General features: G+C 41.1%; 1 protein-coding gene across 1 annotated transcript in view; it reads left to right on the top strand.

Moving 5' to 3' along the window:
* The window catches only part of SLC5A8 (solute carrier family 5 member 8), a 30,356-nt gene extending 14,852 nt beyond the window's left edge, over positions 1 to 15,504 (top strand). Inside the window, exons 6-15 of the mRNA XM_069857130.1 lie at positions 580 to 720; positions 4,564 to 4,693; positions 6,132 to 6,220; positions 7,636 to 7,748; positions 9,093 to 9,160; positions 9,453 to 9,539; positions 10,556 to 10,746; positions 11,946 to 12,049; positions 13,564 to 13,649; positions 15,149 to 15,504. Of these exons, the coding sequence (XP_069713231.1) occupies positions 580 to 720; positions 4,564 to 4,693; positions 6,132 to 6,220; positions 7,636 to 7,748; positions 9,093 to 9,160; positions 9,453 to 9,539; positions 10,556 to 10,746; positions 11,946 to 12,049; positions 13,564 to 13,649; positions 15,149 to 15,280 (1,141 nt within the window). The 3' untranslated portion in view covers positions 15,281 to 15,504. The remainder of the gene's footprint in view (positions 1 to 579; positions 721 to 4,563; positions 4,694 to 6,131; positions 6,221 to 7,635; positions 7,749 to 9,092; positions 9,161 to 9,452; positions 9,540 to 10,555; positions 10,747 to 11,945; positions 12,050 to 13,563; positions 13,650 to 15,148) is intronic.
* Positions 15,505 to 15,855: the final 351 nt, after the last annotated feature.

Genomic DNA, 15,855 nt, shown 5'->3' with positions numbered 1-15,855 from the left:
GACTTGCAGTGATTGTACTGCATTGCTTCTTCATTTGATAAGAGTTCACAGATGTGAAAAGAAAAGGGGTAAAGGCCTGTAATAAGTAAAATAATATTACATTGTTCCTGAAGATAAACACAATTTATTGCTATATTAGAGTGTGACCTAAAAATATGTATTTATGTCCATTAAAAAATCTGTTATTCATTTGGAGCTGCACCAGCAAAATGTTTTACAGAACCTCTGTCCACAAAGGCTGGGTGTGCAAACATATTTGACTTTTTACTGCAGCATCATTTCATCACAACAGTCACAAGCACCATACAGCTTTACAGAAGATGAGTTTATAGGCAAGTAAATGAGTTAAACTTCACCTTTGGACAGAATAGTGTATTTCACTAGATCAGGATTTCAGATCTGAGTTTTGAATTTGCTTTCTGTGTGTTCAGATGTCACTCATCTGAACATTCAAAATCTGGCCAAGTTAAGAGATTTTGTGTGAGAACAAGTATGGGGATTTTATTTTTTTCTCCTAGGTCTTCTCATGGTGTGATTTGCATATTCTGAATTTGTTTTCTCTTTTCCTTCTCACTGTAGTTTTAATCCAAGTCCTTTGCAAAGGCACACCTTCTGGACAATTGTTATAGGTGGGACCTTCACGTGGACTGGCATATATGGGGTCAATCAGTCTCAAGTACAGAGATGCATTTCATGCAAAAGCAGGTTCCATGCAAAACTGTAAGTCTGCCTACAGTAACTTTTAATGTCTGAATTTAACAGTGACTGTTCCTTGTAATGGAGATTTTTTTTAAAGGAATTTTTTTTGTCTATAAAATCCATTTATAAAGGGTAACAAATTTGTTTTCTGTGGACTGGGTAGAAGACAAATCAGCACAATAAATAGTGGTATTTGAATTACATATAATTGCTGTAACGTTGAACTTTATGTCAGAATGTTTAACTGCGCCAGTATTCTTGCATACTAATAGCTGCATTAAGTTTATATGCATCCTAAAGACCAAATAATATAGTACTTATGCTGAAGCTATATCAAGACAGCATCTTGAATTGCTGCTCCATGCATAAGACTAAAAGATTTTTTTTCCCTGCATAAGACTAAAAGATTTTACTGAAGAATATAGACATAAGAAACTGTAGAAGTGCTTTAGTTGGTGATAAAATTACTGGATAATCATGTTTTGTTTTCATAATAATCACAACTTTTTTTTTTAGGAATTCATTGTGAAAACTGACAGTGAAATCTCTTTTCTTTGAATTTAATCATTTCTGATCAGCCTTTACTATAGAATGGAGTAGACTTACTAACTCAATTATCTTGCCTTTATCTTTAGTATCATTCCATCCACAACAAGATATAAGAATTACTAGCGAGCTCATAAAATCCATTTATAGGAGAAATACATAAATGTACATCATAACTATAGTCCCTAAAAATTCTGACATACAGAGAAAGAGTTTTATGAAGGCATTCACTTCATGAAGTCAGCAAAATACTCACAAAATCATGCACAGCTTAGAACTGAAATATTTTGGTTACAGCAGTAAAGAAAATTTACTTTTTAGACATTTACACTGCAGACAGGAATCAGCTGATGCTCGTTATCAGTCACATGGAGTGCTACATCTCCAACACACCACGTGGCATCTCTGCAATTGCTGGCATGTGGGTGGGCTCCAGGTTCTTGGCACTGCAGAGGCAGGAGGTCCATCTCACACCTGTAATGCTACCTGGCATGATTGTGTGTAGGGAAACAGTCACATACACTGTGCCAGATTTGTGTGCCCATGAGACGGTTCTTCCTGAGCACTTGCTGCACATAGAACTATGCTCCTCTCTCACACCCTCCTTACACTGTTTTTAAGGAGGAACACCTCCAGGCCAAGTGTGGTCAAGGGGAATCTGACACTATGGTAGGTTTTCTGAGCTGTTGGAGCAGCTGTAACCAGGGCTGGAGGCCATCTGGTTCTGGAGAGGTTTAGGTGGGATTTATAGCTCGTATATATTAGTGATGCCACAGCCTTAATTAGTGGATTCCTCTTCTGCTGGTGTGGGTGGTTGGACTCTTGCTTGTGCCTTGATTGTGCAGGGAATTTTCCCTGCATGGAGAAATCCCTTTCTATAGTGGTTGCGTCTTGTCACCACTATAAACACTGCCATTCTGTAGTGACTGTCTAGTTCATTTGCAGATGTAATTAGACACTTTTGGCAAGTCACATTGTTGCCATTTAACCTGTACATAGCAGTGCAAAATGGCATCAGGTCAAAGTAATAGGGTTTTGTACCACTGTAGCATTCACTGTAAGGCTTTATAAGAGACAGCACGATAATAAATCAGAGATGAGAAAATAATTCTTTCACAGATCCCAGTTTGCAGTTTTTGGGAAGGCCTTTAGCAGTAGCACAAGAGTAGGAATTTTCTCACACATTGGGAAAGTATTTCACTCTATTCAGGAGACACACCAGTAGGTAGGAGCCCATACTGTCATCCTCAAACAGTAAGTAGGCAAACTGAACATGATGCTGGTATATGAACAATAACAGGCACTCAGAGCTGGAGAGCTTCATTTTCAGAAAAATATGGGCTAATGACACATTTTTCTCTACTTTCCTGTCAAGGTCATCATCAGGGATGTTTCAGTGCTAAAATCTTAGAGTCATCCTGAAACAAACAACTCAAAATAAGCCTTATGCAGTCACAGTGCCTACTTCACCCAAACACCAAGCCATGCTACTCAGAATTAATGGGAACACCTCTCTGTAATAGTGCTACAATTATTATACTCCAATGATTAGTCATAGGGTGAGCAAAAAACACCCTCCAGCTTTCTTTTCACTGTCGAACACAGACACAATTTGAAACCAAGAATTACCAGATTTGGACAATTTCTTTTGCTTCCATGTGTTTCTCTTGACTTTCTAATCTTTACTGCAGGCCATAGGCTAATACTGCTGTTACATATATTCAAAAGATTTGGATTGATTTAACTTGTTGGTTAAATTTTGTGCTAAATCAGTTTATGCCGAGATAGATTATGTCAATGCATTTAGCTTCAGCTGAATGAATGTAAGACATCCAACCCATATGTATAAGAAGACTACTTCATATTTACTGAATTAGTTTAGAGAGACATTTAGTGTGTTGTTGATTCTGTGTTTAGACCACTCCGATTGCAAATACAAAGCTTAAAGGCAGAGTTTCCCCTACTATATGCAAATCAGCTTTTATTTATATAAGTCTTTTTAAAGAGTTTACATTGTGCTTGCCAATAATTTTTCTATGGTACAATACCTATAGCTGAACTACTTAATCTATGTTATGCCCTACTGAAAATGTCATTTCAATGCCTGGTGAGGCTTGTAAAGTTAGTTTTACTTCTTAATTCATCCCAAGGGTTCTCTAGAACAACTCAAACTTAAACCTTCTTGGGAACTGGAAGCATTAGAAGGCCGCCTGAAGCATTGCAAGCATGGATGTAACTGCACAGAAACCAAAGGTCCTCCCAGCAGTGATCTTAGTGGTTGGCACAGGTCCAGGCTATGTGCTCTATCAGGCAGTTAAATCACTATTGGCAGATGGTACACAGATAACCAGGAGGTGACTGCTGGGAAGTAATGCTGTTTTTCAAGGCCAAGCTCCTGGTGGGTGTATTTGCTTGAGATGAGAACAACTTTGTGACCCAAGAGTCTTCAAGAGCTGAGAAACATCTGAGAACGTTGGATAGTTAGATGGAGGGGAGAAGCCCTCACTGGACAAGGAGAAAAAAATGTTTTTCACTGCCAATAGAGGCTGCTAGTTGTATATGGCAAAAGTAGCCTGATAAAATTGCATTTCTACTTTCAGCATTGGCTGAAGCTCCCATTAGGACCAGGGAAGGTGATGGGTTTACTGGACCATACCAAGCTTCAAGTTGTTTAGTTAGTAAAGGGAAAGCCCTAGGGTCAGTGGTAACCCCCTACTTTCTGGACCTGGCAGCTGTACGTGGCTCCAGAGCAGGTTCCAGGTCGCAGTGCCTCTTTACTGCCTCTTAAAGAGAGCGTCCCAGATGGAAATGGGGGAATTGTTGCTTTGCAAGGGCAAGTCCAGCATTGTGTAAGCATGGCACTACAGCTCCAGAGGCAAAGGAGTGCTAGTGATGAGTAAAAGGTACCATATTCTTTGATCTGATGCACCCTGCCTTACAAAGCTGTCTGGGGGTTGTCTTTAAGAAGGGGTGTGGCAAGAGGGGAAGAGTGTCTTCTTGCCAGCTGCCTGAAGTGTATAACTTGCATACATGATGAAACTCAGAGATTGCTGTACTGCTCCCATCATCACCTGAGCAGACTTTGTCAGGCAAGGGGCACTCAGATCATACTATCAAAATCAGAGTTGTAGTTCATATATTTAAAAACATGATCTCACATGCGATCTCAATGCTGGGAGCTATAATGTGACTCCCTTTTCACCAGACATCCACTGACCAGGAGGTCTCCTTGGTGCTGGCATGGGTGCTTGCTTGGCCCCAGAAGGGCTTTGCATGACATCGAGCTCTAGCATGGTGTTTCCACGTGTCTTGGTGCAGGTCTCTCTATATCAACCTGTTGGGCCTCTGGATGATACTGGCTTGTGCAACACTGTGTGGCTTGTGCCTCTACTCCATCTACAAGGACTGCGACCCATGGACAGCAAAGCAGGTGTCGGCACCTGACCAGGTAGGGCCTTACATTTCAGAGGAAGGTGGCAATGGGGCATCCTTTCTCTGCAGCCGTAATAATCAGATGTGGTGGGTTGAAAAGCCAGGGGCTTGGGAGTAATGACATGCCCAAATTCCTTATCAGGTGAGTCCGTAACACTAAGGGATTAAACTGAGACCATGGTGGGAAGGAATACCCTGGGGAAACCAGGAGACTTATCCTCAGCGTTGTTCGGTCTCAGCATCCCCAAGCTGCAGGTCTCTTTGCACCAGGTAAGGAGGGCAGCAGGGAGAAAAATGATGTGGAGAGACCTCAGTCCATGCACCTCTGCAGGTATTTGGATTTTTCACTCAAAAAACCCAAATGCACTTTGGGGTGCCAGCATTGTGTGAAACTACTTCAGAGTGAGGGAAGGAGGCTGCTGCCAGGGACAGCTGAAACAGTAGTGCCTGAATGACTGCGGGCCCCAGTGAGCTGCTTTTTATCATCCAACCTGTGCCAAGGGAGGTGAAAGCCTTTTCAGACTTGATATATAATTGTGCCCAGAGCATACACCTGGAGTAAGGCTACCAGCAGGCAGTTCTTTGCTAGCAATGGTGAATCCTTCCTTCCTTTGGCAGAGAGCTGGATAGTCAAACCACGTTGTTCCATGCTGCGGAGAAGGCACCTTGTAACTGGCAGGTGGCCTCTCCCTAAAGATGCCTCAAACAGGAGATTTGTGTGAGGAACAAGTGCCCTGGGGACCAATAGACTGACCAGGGTCAGGGCCCAAGGAAATTGTATGTATCTTTTTTTCCATATGTTTATGCCTGGAATAATGATAGGCTCTGGATAACTCCCCATGGACGATAGCTTAAAAGCTGGGAGTAGAGCACAGATAATGGAGTACCAGAGGCAGGACCACCTGGTCTTTAAGGGCAAGATACTAAAAAAGATGAATTGTCTGTGAAAAAAATGGTTCACAGGAAGAAAATCTTAAAATTCCCATTTCCAGCACTCAGGTCTTGCAAAGGTCGACAAATGATACAGTTTCCAACAGGAAAATTGTTCTCAGGTACCCTGAGGTTATTGAACTGTGTCTGAAAACTTTTTTTGTGGAGTCAACAGTAGACAGAAGCATCTACTGTGGCACCCAAACCCAGCAGAGTGATGTACAGTATGAAATACCTGCTGCCCAGTACTAGTTTCCTATACCAGCATCACTGGAAAGCGAGCCAGACAGCATGACTATGTGCTCACCTCTCCTGGGTCTAACCAGACTTTGCTGTAACTTGAGTAGATGTTTTAGGGTTTATTTTTTCTGAAAAAAAACCTAATAAATAGTGCAAGATGGGGCATTCAAAATTAGAACAGGTGGGCATAATGTCATTGATACGGCTGCAGCAAAAATAATAGAGTGAAGAAAAAGAAAAATTAGGGCAAGATGGTTATATTTCTTACTCTCTGAATGTTTCAGCTAATGCCATACCTCGTGATGGATATTCTTGGTGATTTTCCAGGACTGCCGGGGCTTTTTGTGGCTTGTACCTACAGTGGGACATTAAGGTAATTTAATCATTTGGAACATAGTGCCCTCTTTTTGTCTTTTTTTTCTTAGAGGTAAAATTGCATTTCAACTAAAACTTATGCATTTCCTTTCTTTGTCTAGCTGATTTTTCTCCTTTAAAACAAAGAGCTATAACCTCTTTGAAGATACAGCTTAAACATCTATAGTTTTCAACAGCAGCAATCTGAGGTCTTAAGTTTGGAGTGCCCTAATAATGGTGTGAGGAAACAGCTAGCCCCACGCAATGAACAGTACTAACAAATCCACTTTTCTGTGCTTTTGAAGCCCCTTTGCCATAGGAGCTTTTAAGTATAGTAAATGAGTGGTTGCACAAAATAGCTACAGTTTGGGGGAAATTGCTGCTGCTCATCTTTTATTTTCCAGTTTCAAATCTAGAAACAGACAAATCAATCCCCTTCTATTCCATAGTGACGAGTGTTTTGTTCAGCTTTCCCAAGGAGCATCTTTTAGGAAACATTGTCTCTCTCGAGGAAGGCTCTGAACAGTAGTAAGCAGATAAAAATGAGGAAACCTAAGAATGTGACACTAGAATAAGTTCTTTGTTGTTGTGGTTCTGAGTACTTGTAGCTACATAAACAGAGGGAATAACCAGGATGTTTGGTTTTCATGTGCTGAAGGAAAGCTGGTGGCTTGCAAGAGCAAGGTACGCATAGAAACAACATAGAATCATAGAATACTTAGGGTTGGAAGGGATCTTAAAGATCATCTACTTCCAACCCACCCTGCCATGGGCAAGGACACCTCCCACTAGACCAGTCTGCCCAAGGCCCATCCAACCTGGCCTTGAACACCTCCAGGGAGGGGGCAGCCACAACTTCCCTGGGCAACCTGTGCCAGTGTCTCACCACTCTCATGGTGAAAAAATTCTTCCTAATGTCTAATCTAAACAACATCACCTGATTGGCTTTGTGGCTGAGGAGTACTGGTTTCTCTGACCCCATAGGAAACCTGGAGTAGTTCAGTTTGGTCTAGATGTCCAATTTTAAGATGAGTGTAATCAGGTTATGTGAATCCTCTTCTGAGAATGCATTCAAAGTAATCAATGACAGGCATGTAGGAATTTTACATATGCAAAGATGTACTGTGTAAATAATTTGTGAAGGTATCACTTATACCAGTAGTGTTTGTGCCTTAGCCCCATTATTGACATCTCTAGGCCTATCTTTTCATCAAGATTTGCCTTATCTTCACTAGGAGCATTATTCTAAACTATTTTTGTAAGCTATTAACTGCATCACCTGAAATAGTAAGTTATTTCAACCAATATAGCATTTACATTAGTTTTCTGACATTGTTCTAGATAGTGGCAGTTTCTGTCTGCTAGTAACCCATCTGTTATCTATGATTTCAGCTTCTAAGATTAAAAAATATATATAAATCTTGCCTTCTATAGTACAGTGTCCTCCAGCATCAATGCTCTGGCTGCTGTGACTGTCGAAGACCTCATTAAGCCATACTTCAGATCCCTCTCTGAAAAGAAGTTGTCATGGATTTCCATGGGGATGAGTATGTTCAGAAAATATCTTTTCTACTTCTGCTTTACAAAGTAAGGGCTTGATTCAAATCTTGATTATGGCATTGTACGTGCATTCACACTAATAGGACTGCATTGGTGGAGGGAGAGGGGGAGGCAAGATCAGCTGTGTCAGTTTTACACAGAATGGGGGACAAGCTGTTTCAAGTGAGCATAAGGGAAAAAAACCCATCTAGTTTAATCTTTAAGCAGTAAAGATGCACTGCACCTGTATTCAGTATTGATTCACAATACTACAAACCAAATATCTCAAACTGGAACAGCTGTTAATTTTCTTTCTTCTGTCAAAAATGAGAAGCGTAGGAAACAGTTTTGTAGCAAAATTTTGAACTCAGTGATAGGCAAGGAATGCTATTGTGTCCTAATAGCATTCCAGGGAGTGAGAAGCTTCACATGTCCTTCAGCCTTTTTAACTCCTCTGTTTAATGTAGCTCAAAGGGGGTTAGAACTAGGCTGAGCAGATGTTTTAAATCTCTAAAATGCAATTGTTATTTTTGCTAGTTATACTGCCTGTGATCAGCTCCAGGTGTAGCTCAAGACAGCATTTGTACTAAGCATGGAAAAAACACAGTCTCTACGTAGAGTCATAGTCCATACTAGTGTGGACATCAGAATGGTGGCTGGGGACAAGCTTTAAATATTCTCACCTGAGAGCAGTTTCTTAAACATTATTGTGAACAATGTTTATGCCAAAATTGTTGTTGGGCTTATCCTGAGTTGTCTGACATATCACATCAATCACATTAATTGTGATTAATAGTTGTCTGACATAACACATTAATTAAGTGGGATTAGCCTACTGCTTGTGCAGTGAAACTCAACAGGGGTGGAGGTGTAGAAAATAACCCCAGTATTACAGGTCCTGGGAAGAGACATTATGTCCTGGTCACCCAGGATGTTCTTTATCATGGTGCCAGCTATGGGTAATCTGCCAGTATTTACTTTCTTGCTCTGAAGATTTTAGACTGAGAAGCAAAAATAGCTCCTTCAAAATAAGGACTATGACAGAGGAGATTAACTGAGAAGTATGAACAATACATGTGGTATTGTCACTATGGTTAATCCATGTGGCTGCTATTTATTAACTACTGTCTAGTAATATACAGGAAGAGGATTTTGTTAAGATTGCATGATCTCCTCTTAATGCAAACAGGAACCTGACCTTTTAGCCCCTTCAGCTTGTCTTAGAAAAAACTCATATGCTAGCAGGTTTGTTTTGGAGATGTCAAGGGCCGTGCTAGGTTAAATGGAGATATTTCTACTAGTGCTTTTCAGACTTCGGCAGATTTACACATCATTCTGCCTTTCCCACACAGGCCTGTTTTTTGGTGGAGTCTGTATCGCTATGGCTGGACTAGCATCTATCCTGGGAGCCTTGTTGCAGGTAGGTGTCAGAATGCTTTTCCGTGCCACTTTGAATGACACAGAATTACTTATATAAGAAAGTAATTGCTGGATTTCCTGATCAGATTAGTTTTTATTGTTGGATACTGGCCTCAAAACAGCCCATGGCTCAGCCTCTGCTCTAAGCACCCATAGGACTTATACCAAGTCCAGCCATCTCAGTACACATCGGTTAAGAACCTCATAACTTCCTTCTCAACATCTTCCCTTCTTGCTGTGTGGGAGGCTTTAACTTGCACAGCAACCTGATAGTAACTCTCTTCTTTCCTCAGGCAGCACTCAGCATTTTTGGCATCGTTGGTGGTCCCCTTTTAGGAGTGTTTGCCTTGGGAATCCTCTGCTCCTTTGCAAATGAAATTGTAAGTAGAATTTTAAAGCCCTGTTGGGCCAAAATTCACTGATAATTGTGGGCACCTCCTTCCCCCTCTCCTGCTTGTATTGGGCCACAAGTGTGAACTCTTTGATGCTTTCTATGAGAACATTTCCCCTCACTCGCTTTCCTATGTATCTCAAGGAAGTGATGAGCAGGGCTGAATAGGAACTTGAATTTCCATCCCATGTAGGGATTTACATGACCAGAGGGAGGGTGGGTGGAGATATGAATAAAAATGAAACTTCAGCAACAATTTCTGAAAAACACAGATTTAGAAGCAAGGAACAATGTGTAGTGAGATGTAGTTGAATAGCCAGTAAACTTGGAAGATTCTGTCCTGCTTGGTCAAAAAGATACCAAGCTGGGAAAATGGGGCCTAAGCAGTTCCAGTCTGAATTGGGGTGTTCTTGAAGTGGTTCAGTGATGTGAAATTATTTCCAGAGGAAAAAGCTATTCCATCAAAAAGTAGATTTGACAAACTGGGAATATAGTCCATGGTTTAGTCTGCCAGGATTGCTATTTAGTAAAGTTCACTAAACATTAACATTTACCTGTTTGCAGTTGCAAATTTTATGTATATACTAAAAAACAATAATAAAATCAGTAGCCATCAGCCAAACCCACCCCTGACTCTGACGTAGAAGATATTTTGCAAAAACAGATCGCATGAGAAAAAGGAAAAATTGCTTCTGTATTTGTTCAAGGAGGCTCTCGGATAAAGCAGATTTTCCATATACCATGCAACACAAAAGTTTCTTTGATTTTTAAAGGTGTAGTGGCAAAATAAAAAGAGGTGTGCTCAGGAGCTGAGTAAACACTGTTTTCCCCAAAGGCGAATTAAGTAAACTCTCCAGCTCTCCCCAGCTGTATACTTCATTACTGCTATGGAGCCTAAAGTTTAGATAATTTTGACTGTTTCTTACTCATTTAGGTGTGGGTTTTTTTCTTGCAAATATCCTTTTGCTCTTCATGTAAATTCAAGTTTCATTTTCTGTTTTGCAGGGTGCGTTTGTGGGTCTTGCCAGTGGCTTTCTTATTTCGCTTTGGGTTGGAATCGGATCTCAGATTTATCCTCCGCTTCCAGAGAGGACCAAACCACTCTTTCTCTCAACTGCAGGCTGTAATCTATCCTTAGGAAATTTGACATCAACTCAAAATCCATTAACAATAGCCACCACACCAGCTGCAGTGAGGTATACAAGTTCATCACGAGCAATCAACAAAGCGCATATTTGTTTTATAGCAACGCAAACATCTGCCTAACATTTGGGTCACTACAACTATCCTTCCCTAGTTTACCTACCAGGCTGTTCAAGATGAAGCAGTTTTCTCCAATTTCTTTTCTCACCTGTCAGAGTGAAGATTATCTGAATTATCCCAGAGCAAAAGTCGAAGTGAATCTTCCTATTGATCTGAAAAGCTTCAGTTCAGTATTTTAGGTCAAAAGCGTGGATATGCCTTACTGGGAACCATGTTACTAAAGAAAACATAACATTTATAGTTATTGGATCAACTACCACAGCCTGTCACATGAATTAAAGTAGTAGGCAGCTAAAGGGAAATTTGCCAGTTTAACAGTTCCACCTTCAACAGACTGTCTGTGCAGGAATAGTTCTATTCCAGAAATTCAAAAGAGGGTATAATCTGTATAATGAGTAAAATATAAGGCATTTTCTTCCCGCTGTGAATACCATATGTCTTACTTTGGACAATCACACTAATAATTATGAATGACAATATAGAGAACAGCAGGGACAGAAAGAGGCTGAACAAACGCAGTTCTAGGATTTCACAATCCTTACATCCTAGAGCATTGTACAATCAACAGCTACCATGGTACACACATGGGAGCCCAACATCCAGTTTCATCTACTACACTTCTCAGATGAAGCCTCCAGCATTGCTCGTGGTTGTGGCGAAGGAGCTGTTGCAGCAGGGCACATTGTCGAGGAGAATAAAGTAAGGTGTAACCTGAGGTGTGACAGTTGCCCTATTGTTTCTGGCTCTTTAAAGCTGCAGGTAACCAATTCCCTATTTTTTATGTGTCCCCTCCTTTAAATAAGTCCTCCCCTTCTAAAGAAATTATCCCTTTATCTGGATTGCTGGAGTGCTCAGCTCTGCACTAGATTGCTAGCAGAGACTAGACTATCCTGTTTTACCTGCTCTGGCCCATGCATTGTTTCACTCTCCTGACTGGTATCTTCCCCTATGAAGGAACCTGTCCTGCAAATTCTAACAGATTTTCAGTGCCCATTTTGTTGTATAGACATAGTTCAAGAGTAACAGGTCATTTTAATCAGAAGTAGTTCTGTATTTATCTGGAAACAGACAACATTTTCAAATTTCTTGGAATAGGAAAGCAGATATTAACCCCTTTTCTGCTCTTTTTCAGGCCTGCCCTGGCAGACAATTGGTATTCCCTGTCTTATCTCTACTTCAGCACAGTTGGGACACTCGTCACAGTAACTGTGGGATTAATTATCAGCCTCCTAACAGGTACAGTTCCAGAGCTGTGATTTAATGTCTTAGATCTCTTTCAAACTTAGATGACCAGAGAGCTGTCGTTGCTGTAGAAAGTGCCAGTGAACCTATTGCAAACATTGTACAAAGGTTACCGTTCTCTCATTTATTCCCCTCAGCCCTTCTGCGTCCCATTCTTGGATTCTGCTCACAGCAAAGGGTGTACCCATGCTTCTAGAGGACAAAAGCAGTTTTACTTTGAGTGAGTTCAGAGCACTCCAGCTTATTGTCGGCACGTGTACAGTGCATGCTTTTCACCACATTTCCCAAGCACGTACCTAGAAGCTGCAAACCCTATGTGTGGCTATGTTAGCTTCTTTCTCACTTTCCCTGTACTGTTTGTGCAAGGAGCAAAAGCAGCAGCCCACAGTTAAGAGCAGGGACTTCAGTTCTGGTCCACAGCCTCACTATTCTTGCATCTCAGTGAAATGCAAAGTGCACCTCTCATCCACCTCATGCATAGCGAAAATAGCACAAAAGCAGCTGCTCTCACAGCATTCCCCAGTACACCCAGGCAGATTCCTATGACAGCCCTCATCTTTGAGGCTGTTAGATGTCACACCTGTGAGTCTGACCTACTTTAGGACTAGGAAACTCCAAACTCAGCAGACAAATTTGCTTCCATTAGCTTCTCTGGGCCCTGCAACTACTGAGCACAGGTTATACTTGACCATTTTCTTATACTTGCGAGTTTTTAGAGGATTTGATCTTTCTCCCTATTGCTCTAGTGATACTTGTAGACAAATTTTGCTTCTTATTAGGTTGGAATCAGGTCATCTATGGGCCATGAGACAAAGCACAAAAACTGGACAAATCAGTAAAATGATATGAGAAGTCCTCATCCCAAGAAACAAACACTCAAAAGACCTGAACTCTGCTTTTTGTGGCACAAGATCCCATTTAAGCCTCAGGTGCCAATCAGAGCTAATTCCCAGCACCTGCATCTCCTTTCTTTCCCACACACATTCCCCCACAAGAATAGTTAATCTTCCATGCCTTAAAAATGCCCAAAGATCCTGCTAACTCTTATCCCGCCACCTTAGGGCTGCACTTAAATAACTCATTATAAAAATTGGTGGTGGGTCTGAAGAGAGGAGTCTTGCTGACAAGGATTTGAGGGTTGAGGCTCAGGCTTCAGGGCAGCATTTGGTACCACAGCTCCTGGACCAGGTGGATGGTCCCAGAGATCATTATTGGAATTTATTCTTTTCAGGTGAATGTCTCAGTTTTTTTTACAGAAATTGAAGGAGAATGTAGGAAGCTCTGGGAAATGGCGAAGGCATTTCAAATAGACCTTGAGGACCATTTTATATTTTAAGTTCATATGGAGTATACATCTTTGTAAAGAAATGATCCCTAAGGCCTGTAATTGCTTGACTGCTTTTGCTGCATAACTCTGTCTTGCTCACCTGGCCTGGTGCCCCTAGCTGGGCTCTGACATATCACTTGCACATGGAAACCTGGCTAATTTCCATCTGCCCAATTTGCAGGAGGGCTAAAGCAGAACACAGATCGTAAATTCATGCTGACCAAGGAAGATTTCCTGTCCAACTTCTCATGGGCTAAATCTGAGAAAGTAAGTTTTGTTATGCAACTCTGATTTAAATCAAACTTTCCTCCTGGGAACAAAGGTCCCTGGCTTATTTTTTCCACACAGGATTAATAGCATCTGATGCTTCCTCGTGTGACTGACTACTTTAAGGCAGTAGCAGAGCACAAGGTGGGTGGGGGTAAAGCTGCTGGCATAGGCAGGGAAGCTATGTTTGGCCACAGCTTGATTTCAGTGAACAACAGAGCTTCAGCTGAGACAAGGGGCAGTTGTTCTCTGGGTTTCTGCCAAAATACTCCTTACTAGTCTCTTGGAAGCTGGTCCAAGGCATGCTTTGGACTCAGCAAAGCTTCATTTCTTCATAAACATATGTTCTCTAGAGTCTGGAATTTTTTTGTAACTTTGCCTACTGTTTGAAAGAAAAAAATTTTTAGTCAGTGTATCTGTTTCCTAGTTCCATCCCTAAGATATAAGAAAAAAGGAGACATTATTGGGTGATAATATCCTTTAGAAGGGAGAATGTAGGGGAAATTTGGTATTTTATTTGTTTCTTTGCTTGTTTTTAATAGACTATAGGTCACTTTTCAATCAGCATCAGCAGGATGCTCAACATTGAAGATCAGCTTTGTTCAGGGCTCCTTGAGTGCTGCAGTATAGGCAGTGATATTTTCTTTGAGATGGTCCAGTTTGCAGGATGTTTTTCCTCCATGATGACAACTCCTTCTAGCGTGATTTCATGTGTTTCAGTTTCTGGATATGAACTCGAGCGTGGGAAAGGGATTTTTACAATAGTATTGTAATGCTGTTTGCCGATGTCAGGACTGGAGACCTAGTTATTGTCATTCACCATATTTAACAGGCCGACAACGGTTTTCACTATCTGGGAATATAACTCCTTTTTTAAAAGAAAAACACACCCACATGGATGCTAATATCCACAGCCATACTTTTTTATATCTGGAGTCAGAAACAAGTGTCTGCCTGGTTGTACAGCTAGGAGGTGGATAACAAGTGGTTGGCATCACAACTAATACAGAAAGTTGTTGAGAAAACCAGTTGGGGGAACTGAGCAACTTCCTGCACTTGAAGAGCTCAACATCTCACTAGGTTTCCCACAGATAGTACATCAAAGCAATGATGTGTTTTAATCCTCTTTTCATGTCAGAGATGGGGCAAGGACCAAGAACTGGGAGTCAATAGCTCAGGGACGTGGTGGTGACAGACATTAAAACAGCAATTAGAACTTTGCACACCCAAAAATACCTCAGACACTTTGCAGGACAAGAACATTGTATGTGACGAGGACATTTTGCACAACTAGTACCTTATGCAATAGGAAACTTTCCATGCCCCTAGAAAAATACCAGCTGTTGCAATGAATAACTACTTATGCTCTGTCAGCAATCAAGGTGTGTTTTCCTGCAAAGCATCCTGTATGTCAAGTCTGACTCTAGTTGCATGCAGGTCAAAGAGAGGAAAACCAATTCTTTCACTTCACAGCATGGCTTTTGTCTTTTCTTTTTTAGACAGAGAAAGTGGAAGCGTTGAACTGGAAACCTTTTACCGTGGCAACTGAAGGAACTGACAACCCTGCTTTCAGCCGCTTTGAAATGGATGTTGCAGACAATGAAAATAAAGTCAATGGCATTTATATATGACATGAAGCCACATCAGCCCACAAAGACGGTTGTGTTCACTGTTGATATTCCTGTACCGGGTCAGTTACCAGCCCTTCTGGGGTCATGGGCAGGTGTCTGCTGAACTTTGTGGCAGTGTCAACCTTGCATGACCTTGACATTAGTGAAGAAAGGAATCAGGTCTTTCTTGCATTTCCTCATTCTCTCTCTTTCACTCTGAGACTTGGTGACATGGCTTAAGGCAATGTTTCTGTTTGAAATATTTGCTTGATAGTCTTGATCCTCTTGGAAAATACCTGTTTTTAATCTCAGTGCTCAGAGTGGATTTTTCATTTGTGAAGAGCACTGTTCCTCCAGGCATAGCCATTTTTCAGGTTTGTGTATTTTTCTTTTAAGGCATTGAAAGAATGAAAAGATTAGGGCTGTGGGACCCTATCAGATTGCAAGAAATAGTGGTTTTTGGTTTTTTTTTTAGCACAGGAGGTGTATTTAGTGCCATCAAGTTCCTTTGTAGAACTAATCCTGAAGTCTTATTTATTTTGCTGGTTTTGTCATATATGTTTGTTTTTATTAAACCACTAGTTGCCCAGTACCTG

This window comes from Phaenicophaeus curvirostris, chromosome 1 (genome assembly GCF_032191515.1).
Source record: "Phaenicophaeus curvirostris isolate KB17595 chromosome 1, BPBGC_Pcur_1.0, whole genome shotgun sequence".
Taxonomy (NCBI): domain Eukaryota; kingdom Metazoa; phylum Chordata; class Aves; order Cuculiformes; family Cuculidae; genus Phaenicophaeus; species Phaenicophaeus curvirostris.
The sequence above is the reverse complement of the archived record's forward strand: the minus strand, read 5'-3'. Positions and strand labels throughout refer to the sequence as shown.